Source organism: Eurytemora carolleeae, unplaced genomic scaffold, assembly GCF_000591075.1.
Source record: "Eurytemora carolleeae unplaced genomic scaffold, Eaff_2.0 scaffold619, whole genome shotgun sequence".
NCBI lineage: Eukaryota > Metazoa > Arthropoda > Copepoda > Calanoida > Temoridae > Eurytemora > Eurytemora carolleeae.
The window spans coordinates 1-12,234 of NW_019396512.1; the positions used below are offsets into that span (position 1 = coordinate 1).

Below are 12,234 nucleotides of genomic sequence, written 5' to 3' on the forward strand. Positions count from 1 at the left end.
TATTAATACTTATTTTGACTCAAACTCTTAACTAAATGAATATAGAAAAAATATGCCGGTTTAAGAAAGTTTTAGATAGATATTTGCAATCATCCAGAACAAAAGGTTTTATCAAAAATTAAACTTAAAAAGTTTTATAGAAGTTTTTAAAAATATGCAAAAAAAATCATTTCTGACACCCCTAGGCTTTGTACGCCAATATAATTCACCAAAACCACACCACAGTCCTTCAATTATCATACAGGGAAATTTTCATCTTTCTAAACATCCCAACGAATGATTTGACAGGTTCTTTCTAGACCGCAAAAAAAACTTTTTAAAATTTCCCTTTCTGTTCTTTATGTTCATTGGACATTTAAGATTATAAATTGAATCTAACAGTCGTCTTCCTATTCCCCAGTTTTCTGGGTCCCGCTAGCTGTAAGTGTTTGTACTCCTGGTACACAAAGATCAATTTTAAGACTGGGTCGACTTTTAAGTGTCGCAAACCGTCTTGGGCACACTAACTCTCATTTCTTGCAGCCCTAGAAATGTTCATTTAATGATTATAAGACACTAGTTTTAAACTTTGCAGACAGACAAATCATATGTTTATAAAAATATAACAATATACATATTTCTATAAATGTCGGGAGTAACTATAACTACCCTGGACAATGCTGGGTTCCCAAGCTAGTATATCTATACTATAGATACTCGTGCTGTTATAACGAATAAATCCAATTTTCTCCATTTTGTATTATTTCATATTTGAGATATTAGCACAGTGGGTTAGTCATCTAAGCTGAGTTGAGATGGAACAAAAACACTTTAAACATAAATCCGCGGAGCTGAAGCTCTCCAAACTCTGAAATGTCTAAAATTTATATTTCTTTTACAAGAATTTCTAAAAATATTGTCAACTTCAGCTTTTATTTAGATTTCAGTTCAATAAGTTTTATTTGTTGCTTTTCAGAATTATGTAAAGCCATATAATTCCTTGTTTGAGTACACATGATCTATAGATTAAATATAATTCCTTGTTTAAGTACACATGATCTATAGATTAAATATAATTCCTTGTTTAAGTACACATGATCTAAAGATTAAATATAATTCCTTGTTTAAGTACACATGATCTATAGATTAAATCGCCTGCTGAGAATCTTTTTTCCCCATGTAAAGTTTGTTCCGGGAACTTTAATTCGGGTCCTACACCGTTCAAGTTTATATAAACGAAAGTCTTAAAAGGTTTAATAAAATATTCATTCGTTTAATCACGGGGAGATAAATTTCAAACAGCAAGGCGGAGTTTTCAGTTCATCGGAGTAATAAAATACATGTAATAGATACCGCAGCAACCCATATATATAAATAGATATATTACGTTATACTTTGTCTGTAAACCTAAATGTGCTTAAAATTAACTACGCAAAACTTGTAAAGTAATCAACCTAGCCTAAATACGTCTGTAAATATGTCAAACCATGTATTTTGACTAGATTAACTACGCCTAAATATATAACCACACAAATCTTTTAAATACGTATATTAAAATTAATCTGTAACATAGATATCTAAATACACATTAGTTGGAAAATACTGTGCTTTGATTACAGTGAGCGAGTAACTCTTCTTGGATAGCGAATCACTCTTCAGAATCACTCTCTTGAAGGGAGTGTTCGCGAAAAATGAAAGGGGTATTGACTTAATGCGATAAAAAGCGCTTTTGATCGCTACTAATCTTCTATCTGTTGCGTCTATATGGAGAAAATTGATAAAGATGTCTCATACTGAAGAGCGTAGTGCCCATACAAATTGAGGAAGTTGGAACATACGACTTAGACCGTAAAAAAATCAAATTAATATCAAACAAATCATTCAGATATTACAACCTATAGTCATCGATTATCTTTCGCCACATTTATATATAGTTGATATTTCATACTAGTTTTGATTTTTATGATCTGTTAATAATCATAGTTTGAAATATTAAAGGTTTACATAATTGGATTGCAAAGATATAAATAGTAGAAGTTTTGAGTTTGTGACAAAGACTCAATTCCTTTAGCAGAATTTGTTTTTCAATAATTTTTTGCAATACTAAAGAAACCTTTTTCTTTCTACTATTTTTTTTTCATTTTAATCTCAAAATCATCCACTATTTTCTATCAATCAAGAATATATTTTTATGCTAATCTTAAGCCTACTAAAATCATTAATCTGCTTAAAAGTTCTCTGCTTCTTGTTAATGTAAATAAACTTTAGAAAATCCTTTGAAGCAAAAAGGTTTTATAGCAGAGAGTATCTAAATTCCCTTAAGTGTTTGGAGAAGAGTTTTTTCATGAGGGTCATACACACTATCCTAAATACATAAATATACACAAATTATCTGACAATATATATTTTCTATGTTTTTTATAAACAGATAAAAGTCATCATGTTTCCATTATTCCGCAACTTCAGTAAGATCATCTTCTTGAGGCTCTTCATTTATGGCACTTACAGGCCTGCTTTGTATAGCTGTGCCTGGTCGACTGCATGATGCAGTGGCGGGTCTGCTTCCAGCTGCTGTGGCAGGTCTACTACCAGCTGCTGTGGCTGGTCTACTTGTAGCTGCTGTGTCAGGTCCACTTCCTCCAGAAGATGCTGGTCTGCTTCCAGCAGATGATCCTGGTCTGCTTTCTACTGCTGTTGCTGGTCTACTTCTGGCAGCCGTCACTGGTCTGCTTTCTACTGGTGATGATGGTCTACTCCCAAAGGGTGATGCAGGTTGGCTAGATGTTGGAGAAGTTTGAGCAGTGCTTGGAGATTCTTCTGCAATTGAAGATCCTCTATGCTTCAAGTTTTCAAGTTGTCTTCTCTTCTCTTCAGCTTGAGAACTCAATCCTTGTCGGAATCTCTTTGACCACATTCCAAGGACAAGGAAGAGTAGTACTCCAAACCAACCATTAAATATTTGGAACAGTGGCATTAGGTTGACCACATCCATGTCATTTGTTTTCATGTAGGAAAAATATCCAATAGTACCATAACACCACAGAACAAACATAAGAAGGGAAGCTGCAAACATGCCCTTGATTTGATCCTTGAGGTACATAACCGTATCCTTGTTATGACTTTGGACTTTCATCATGTTAAATATTATTATGAGTGTGTAAATAAGGGTGATGACAAAACACAGTCCATTGTAAGCAAAGTAGAGCATTATTGGTGTTTTCTCCCAAGATATGAAGCAGGTTGGATGCGTCCCAAGCAGGTCTCCTTGAAAAAAAGTAATGAACCCAATACATATTAATGGCATTCCCCAGGCAAAGGGATGGTAAATGGATGTTCTTCCATTAATAAGCCCTGCTGTTATTCCTTTAAAGGTTGCATGAGTTTCACACATGTTCCACCAAAGGGAAGCTTGATAAAAGAACATCAAGGACATTGACATCGCAATATTTGTGTGCCTTCCATCACACAGACCAATATCAGCAAGAAGCGACAAAATATTAGCTATCATGTAAGAAAGACAGCACCACATTCTGATTTGATGGAACATTTCTCCAACAACCCTAAAATAAAAAAATTAAGTCAAACTTTACAAATCTTAAAAATTCAAATCATGATACTTACGGTGACAGGAAAACCACTGCTATGAAAAGTGTGAGGAGAATTGTTCCCAAAATGATTCCAACCCATTTTATTAATAGGATCCACATAGCTCCATTTGCTTCATCAGGAGCTTCTAGGAGTTCTGCTAAAACAGTATACATTCCAAACTTAGAACATTCACAGCTTGTCTTTTCATCATCAGTAGCTATTACTTTACAAGGGGTGTCATCCCAGGCTCCGGTAACACCAAAATTATCATTCCACCAGACACAATGTCGGACCTCTAGACCCTCCCAATATTCATCTGAATGCCATAGAAGAGTTCTTTTAGCTTTTGCAACCTCATTATGCCAAAGAGTCAGTCTGACAGGATTCCATTGCATGTATTTTTGATCTGGCTGGCACTGGTACACAGATGTAATATCACCATCCATTGGATCAGGTTCCAGTCGTGTTCGAACACTAATAACCTTGGTATCAATTCTAAAGATTTCTGATTTGATATTTACAGGATTTCTTCTGCGGGGGGAAATGTAGGTCATGCCATTGTAAACTGCTGTTAGAATTGTTATTGGTAAATCTTGACATCCTTCAATACCTTCATACATTCCAGTGGGAACAGTAAAGTTATCTTTTACATTTTTCCATTTAGATTTTGCTTCAGCCCACTCCCATCCATCATAGTCAGGATAGGATAACCTTACCCCTTTAGCACCTCGTATGGGGCCCAAAGGAAGTTTATCAACATTCATTACCATGTCATCTGCCTTAGCAGAGTATCTTAATGTATCATCCTTTGAGTTGAAAAAGGATGTTTTAAAATCTTGACCATCTCTATCAGCTGATGTGTTAACACTTCCAACCCATGCCAGCATATAGTTTTCTAGTTCTCTTACTGTCTTTGCAGGTCCTTCATGCATATGAATTGGTTCATTTTCAACAGCATTCCATTTCTTTACATTCTCTGGATCACCTGTTAGCAATGCAGAAGCAACCACTGCCAAGGAAAATCTTCCTTCAACCTCTTTTGGATCTTGTCCTTGAGTAGCACCACTTGTTCCAAGCATAGATGACATAATATTCTGTTTTGAAAGTATGCCTCTCCTAAGGTCATCTATTGTTTCTACAGGTTTCTGGGTTGTTGTTTTTGTGGTTAATTTGAGAGCTTCTTCCTCTTCAGGTGATAATGTTTGTACAGTTGTGGGAATAGGTGTTCTTGTAGGGAATGGTGCTAAAGTGGTTGGCGGGCCCATTAACATGGCCTGAAGAACAGCTTGAGCTGCAGCAGCTTGTTCAGGATCTTGCAAGTCTACTCCTCCTAACATAGCACCAAATTGGTCTGCATTGACATTTCCAAAATCTGGGGAGAATCCACCATACATGTAGGGTAACTCTCTATCAGGGAGTCTATGATTCCAAATAACAGCTTCATCTATTAGTGCTGGAGCATCATCTGTGCCTGCAAACCCTGTAAATTTATTGGTCAACTTCAGTCTTGAGTTTTGATGACATCCAAACATCATAACAGGCTGACCATTGGGACTTCCGTCAGCAGTCAACCTAGGTTGAGGGATCCAATTGGTTGATCCTCTAGCTGTTGAATCTGGAAGTACAGTTTGTCCAACCTTTTCTAAATTGATAAACATCTCCAGGCCTCCCATTTTTTCTAATCCATCAGCTGTCAAAGCAAGATTGGGGTCTGCCAAGTTTGGAGTAACAAACCTTAGGCCAATCTGAGTCCAGGTATTGTTATATAATTGTCCACTAACAGACAAAGTCCACACCCTTGTTCCAGTACTTACAAGGCCGACTATGTTCAAACCTTCATGATAAATGGAAAAGCCAGGCCATGCTTCTCCGCTCACAGCATTGAAATCTCCCCCAGTGCTCATCAGATACTTCTTTGATACTGCACCAGGGTTAAACAAATCTCCGCTAAAGGAAAATGATTCCCATATATTGAAAGTTATTCCCAGAGTACAGTTTTGAGGATTCATCATACAGGGATCATTAGAAAAGTTACTTTGAGGCTTCATCCAATTAGTATCATACATACACTAAACAAAATTCTCCAATTACTCAAAATTTTTTAGAGAGTTGGACTTATCAAAAGTAACTTGCCTGTTCACTTTTTAATGAAATGGCCCTTCCAAATCCAAAGGGCCCTTGAGCTAAGCCAGTTCTAGCCTTCCAGCCTCCAATCAGCTCACTTGCTGTAGAATTTACATCAAACCTATCCCAGTGATAATCTGCAGTAAAATCATAAAGCATCTCCGATGCAGGCAGCGTTGTTGGTTTCTGAGTGGTGGTGGTTGTTGTTGTAGTAGCTAGTTAAAAGAGAAAAAATATTAGTACATAAAGTACCACAGCAAAAAATATTAATTTTCAGAATGTAAATTAATATATTTCGAAAAGTGGATTTACTATAGCAGAAACCTTTCATTGAAGAAAATCATATCAATTAAGAAATGATTTTGGAAAGCAGTGAAACCTCTCATTGTTATGTCTTCAATATACTAAACAAATCTTGTTTAATATTTCGAATGCAAACATTATCTTAAATATGTCCATTCTAAATATGAATCTAAAATGGACAATGTTGGTAACTAAGTATGATGTGTTCCATCCCTGATCTTGTGGATCAGGGCTGGTTGCATCAGTTTCCTAGAGATTGAAGTCTTCTTCAAGATGTTCTCCATTCTCCAGGTGTTCTCCATTCTCCAGCTGTTTGGAACAGTTCTAAGAAAAGGTATTTGTAAAGCTAAACGTCTATTGTTGATACAATACAAATGAAACGGTATTTGTAAAGCTAAACGTCTATTGTTGATACAATACAAATGAACAGGTATTTGTAAAGCTAAACGTCTATTGTTGATACAATACAAATGAGGTATTTGTAAAGCTAAACGTCTATTGTTGATACAATACAAATGAAAAGGTATTTGTAAAGCTAAACGTCTATTGTTGATACAATACAAATGAATAGTGTTGGGACATTTTATAGAAAGACATTTCTTAGATAGGAAATTTCATAAACAGGGCATTTAACCCTATCTTTACTGGGGTACTTGAAAACCAGGATATGCTGGGGGGGTCAATTTGACCCCTCCCTCTAAATCCCATGTTTGATGTCCAAATATGACAAATGATACATCATTGGAAAGCTCTTGTGCCCTACTTTTAGAACCTGCAAAAAAGTTTGCGAATTTGCAAAACTTGAGTTTTTAATCGGAAAATCCAGTTATATAGTAAAAATGTTTGCAAAAAAAAAATTTGTCCAAAAAATGAAAAATTATACATTTTTGAAAAGCCCTTGACTTTGCCATTTTAAATATGCAAAAATTTTTTACAAACTTTTAAATATCCTGATTTTTAATCAAGAAAAACTAAAAATGTGCAAATTTCCTTTGACAGGTTGTTTGCAAAAAATTTGCAATTTTTTTCGCAAACCTTGCGCAATTCGTTTTCTTATGTCAAAGGCTTTCCAAAAAGCTAAATTTTATCCAAATCTGACAAGTGGAAGTGGGTCAAAACAAAGATTTAGTTTGTTACAGGAAAAAGCAGTCATTCAGGCAGTGTGCCTGAGGACTCAGGCAGTTAGTATTAAAGCCCGGTTTTAGGCCTAAAGGAAGGGCTTTGGGTATGTAGGAAAAGTCAGAAAATTTCAACAACCTCAGACCAATACTTTTTAAGTTATGTAAGAAAAACTACGGGGGGGGGTCAAATTGCCCCCCCCCCAGCAGGAATAGGGTTAATTGACATGACATTTCATAAAAAAAGAAATTCAGAAATTCATGAATTGGACATTTCACAAATAGGACATTTCAAAGACAAAACATTTCATAGACAGAGCAGATTTCTCATAGACCGGGAATTTTAGTCAGAGAACCAATTTTTTCAGAGACGTTTTACTTGACTAAAAATGGGTCATAATTTTAGAAAATGTAATTAGTTTGAAATTCATATATTTTTGATTTAAATGATATAATTATATCAACAAGTATATCAGTTTAAAGCGAAATTATGAATCATATGATAAATAAAAGTTTGAGAGATCTTCGAAATTTTTTCTTTTTTCAAAGTAATCTTATTTAATGAATTATACCCCTTGTAAGATTCATTAAATAAGATTACTCTGAAAAAAGAAAAAATATCTATGAAAAATTTTCTATGTAATGTCTTTCTAAGAAATGTCCTTACACCAAATTGAAATAAACAATAAAAAAGAATCACTTGGCACATATTCTAATCTAATCAATATATTATTCCAACCTATAATTGGTCTTTAATATTCAGACCACAAAACTAAAGGGATTAGTAAAGGTATTGATTCTTTGTCACAAACTCTGATTTTCTAAATCCCTATATCTATGCAATCCAATATCCACACCTTAGATATTTCAAACTGTGAATTTTGTTAGATCAAATAACCTAAGTTTTAAATATTTCAGGTTTACACCATCAGGTTACATGGATAAAGGGATTAAAAATTTTTATATCTTGCTAAGGCTCAATTCCTTTAATATTTTGCCGAGTATTAATTGAATAAATAATTCGACTGCGAGTCTATTTTCAGTGAAACCAGTGGACTGTGAGCGTAATGTCAAGTATTGGATTAAAGGGACTGTGAGCGGAATGTCAACTGTCGGATTAAAGGGACTGTGAGCGGAATGTCAAGTGTTGGATTAAAGGGACTGTGAGCGTAATGCCATGAGTGTTGGATGAATGGTACTGTGAGCGCAATGTTAAGTGCCGGATTAAAGGAACTATGAGCGTAATGTCAAGTGTTGGATTAAAGGTACTGTGAGCGTAATGTCAAGTGTTGGATTAAAGGGACTGTGAGCGTAATGTCAAGTGTTGGATTAAAGTTATGCTTAACGCAAAGATGGCATTAATGCCCTGTTCACAGCGGTATTCTTGAATCCTTTATCTGATCGATAATGTGAAAGATGTTGTCATTTCTTAGCTTAAAATTTCAGATAAATTCTATATGTTTTCCTTTAGTAAAATGTCCAAGTCACTTAATCAAAATTGAAAATAATCAGTTTTCAAAATTATAAACATTTATTTCTAATTCATACTTCATTGAACAAAGCGTTCAAGGGTACCATTGTGAATTGGAAATTGCCATCTTTGCATAGAGGGCACTTGAAATAACGCTTAACTGGCTTACCTTTGTTATCCCCAGCTCCCGCCATAGTGATGGTTCCCAGGCCCCGCTTTAGTTTAAATACTGTGTTGACATGTACCCTCACTACCGTACAGTCCTGCTATTTGTTTACATGTTTCTGGTTTACAGTGCTGGTATTGTTTACATGGTTTCCCTCCACGCCGCTCTTTTGTATCTAGGACGCGGCATTCCCTCTTTAAGGGGTAAATAATAAAAACTCACCCAGTTTTATGCATTTCAATAAAAAAAAATCCTAAAAAAATGATTTTCAAAAAAAAATAATTTTTTTATAATTCTGCCCCTTTTGTATATCCATTGTTTATATAAAGGAAGATCATGCCATACATATAAAATAATAATGAGCTAAAGAATCGATATTTTCGTTAATTATTAACTCGGTTGAGCGACTCAAAACATGATTTAGCTTATAAAACTTCGAATAGACCCAGAATTCAAAGAACTGAAATTGAATATATTTACAATCTTTGAATGTGTTTAAACTTTTTTTGTATCACATTTGATCTATATATTTGTTGATGTACATATGTTTATGAGAAGTATTGCAAAATACTTTAGAATTTCATCAAATATATTTAGCGAAAAATCAAAAGTTATGAGAAAAAATAATTTGATCATAAAATCCTTTTTTATTCTTTCTCTGTTTCGTTATTTATTTATTTCTTTCCTTCTTTCTTTCTTTCTTTCTTTCTTTCTTTCTTTCTTTCTTTCTTTCTTTCTTTCTTTCTTTCTTTCTTTCTTTCTTTCTTTCTTTCTTTCTTTCTTTCTTTCTTTCTTTCTTTCTTTCTTTCTTTCTTGATTTTTTGTTAATTTTTTTAAACAAAAAAAAAATATTTAGAACTTTATACTTCGATTCTTTAGACAATTTTAGGTAGGATAAGACCCTTTAAACTGTAATAAATTCAGGGGATTATATTAGTTTACTATCTTTATTATCTATGTTTGCTTATCTATTATCTATGTTTTTATTTGACCCTGACCGGCCAGTCCGGTCAATCTATAATTTACCTGTATCAATAAATTAGTATATTACGAATAGTTGTTTTAGACAGACGTATAGAGCCAGGGTTGGCTGGAGATAAAGTCGGGAAGACTTGTTATTAGAGTTAGAGTCAAGTATTAAGAGATTGATCGGGACCTAGATTCGTTACAAAACAATCAATTGCAATAAATGAGAAAATCCACACTTTAAATTTAAAATGTTCAAATTGGTTTAAAGTTTAGAAGCTATTATTAAAATACGTTAATAATTTAAAGAAAAGAATAATAAAAAACAAGAATCTGCGAACTTTCTTGAATTTTCCATAAATTGTAAATATTTAGAATCTGTGTGTTTTGTTTTCTCAATAATTAAACCCATGTGCTGCCCAATATATGGGATTGGAAAATCGGCAATTCGTCAAAATTTGATAAATGTTGAGCACGGTTGATGATGCACAACGGGGTGTGCTATTGGAAGAATTCTTATATATATATTAAAAGGAGAAATCTTTTTTTCCCGCAAGAAATGCAGCATTTGAATTCAATATTTTGAACCAAGGTGGTCAATATTGTGAACCAAGGTGGTTAATATTCTGAACCTATATGTTCAATACTCTGAACCTAGGAGTTCAATATTCTGAACCTAGGTGTTCAATACTCTGAACCTAGGTGTTCAATATTCTGAACCTAGGTGTTCAATATATTAAACCTAGGTGATCAATACTCTGAACCTAGAAGATCAATATTCTGAACCTAGGTGTTCAATACTCTGAACCTAGGTGTTAAATACTCTGAACCTAGGTGTTTAATATTCTGAACCTATGTGTTCAATACTCTGAACCTAGGAGATCAATATTCTGAACCTAGGTGTTTAATATTCTGAACCTAGGTGTTTAATATTCTGAACCTAGGTGTTCAATATTCTGAACCTTGGTGTTCAATATTCTAGACCTATGTGTTCAATATTCTGAACCTAGGCGAGCAATATTCTGAACCTATGTGTTCAATATTCTGAACCTACTAGATCAATATTCTGAACCTTGGTGTTCAATATTCTAAACCTATATGTTCAATATTCTAAACCTAGGTGATCAATATTATAAACCTAGGTGTTCAATATTCTGAATATAGTTCAATATTCTGAACCATGGTGTTCAATATTCTGAACCATGGTGTTCAATATTCGATCTGAACTTAGGTGTTCAATATCTGTTATCTGTTAAATGTTTCGAACCTTATTGTTCAGGTTCAATATTCTGACCAATGTGTTGAAGACAATAAACACATAAATCGTATTTTTAGCAATCTTTCATCAAATATTTATATTAAAGCCGACCCATGATACGTCCCCAGTCCCCTGACTTAATCTAAATATTAAATAAAATCCTCGGCCTTGGACCCTCCTTCCATAGTAACAAAAACAAACAAACCAATAAACATTCAGATCCTCCCAACTCGTAAACAATGACAATTCCACAGAAATCCTTCAAAAATATTTAGAAATAAAGTTGTTTTTACTCTACGTAGCATTATTTCAAGAATTATATTTTATTAAAATAACAATAAAGTTTGTTTACTGTTTTAATAAATTTAGGGATTTTTTTAAAACTAGAAATTCAAGGCGCTTCGCGCCCTTCTTTATGGGCGGACTTTTAGGGCGCTTCGCGCCCATCTTTTATTTAAATTGTGAACATGTTCTCTTTGTGAACATTTTAAAACAAGAAGAAAAAAATTTTGCGGATTTAAAAAAAAATTCGCGGATTTTCCAGAATTTAAATTTTTTTACAAATTAAAAACATTTAAAACACATTTTTTTTAATTTTTATCATTCGAAAAACCTTCCCTGTGGTTACGTGATGTCCCACACAAAATTTGGGCCCGATCGGTTCAGCCGTTTTGACGTTTACAAACAGACAGACAAACAAACAAACAGACAGACAAGCAAAATTTATGTATAGATTAAGTTAAAATCCCCCCAAAGAAGAGCCATAAATGTAAATTAATATTACTAATACTGTTTTCCAAATCACATAGTTTGTGTAGGAACAATTTTCATACAATAAGATGGTAGGTACTAGGTAGGGAGGTAGGTAGGTATATATATATATTTATCATTAAAGTACATAATTTTACATAGATATATTATTTAAACTAACACTTTAATGACGGGATTTGTCAAGCCAACATTAGCCGTCTTCAATAGGTAAGGGGAAAGTATTAGGAAGAGAGGGGGGAGGGGTTATGTAGCTCAATCAGAATCAAAAGCTAACTCAGAACTTAGGATGGCACATTTATTTATTCAGAAATACATGAATAACAGTTTGATCTTGAACATTCAAATTGCAGATACATATTTGTATTATCCACATGCAAACTTATTTTTAATGAGTTTAAGGAACACGAGTTTTTTTATTTCTAGTGACAATGAATTCCATATTTAATTCACAAATATCTAAACCTTTAACAAAAACGAAAATGTCAATTAT

The 12,234-nt window shown here is 33.7% G+C and overlaps 1 protein-coding gene across 1 annotated transcript; it reads right to left on the minus strand.

Moving 5' to 3' along the window:
- Positions 1-2,367: 2,367 nt before the first annotated feature.
- On the minus strand, positions 2,368-8,828 carry LOC111704666 (uncharacterized). Its single transcript, XM_023476978.1, has 4 exons — positions 8,753-8,828; positions 5,701-6,318; positions 3,601-5,636; positions 2,368-3,539 (listed from the first exon to the last, which is right to left on the minus strand). The coding sequence occupies exons 2-4, from the start codon at positions 5,848-5,850 to the stop codon at positions 2,429-2,431; spliced, it is 3,297 nt and encodes a 1,098-aa protein (XP_023332746.1). The 5' UTR covers positions 5,851-6,318; positions 8,753-8,828; the 3' UTR covers positions 2,368-2,428.
- Positions 8,829-12,234: the final 3,406 nt, after the last annotated feature.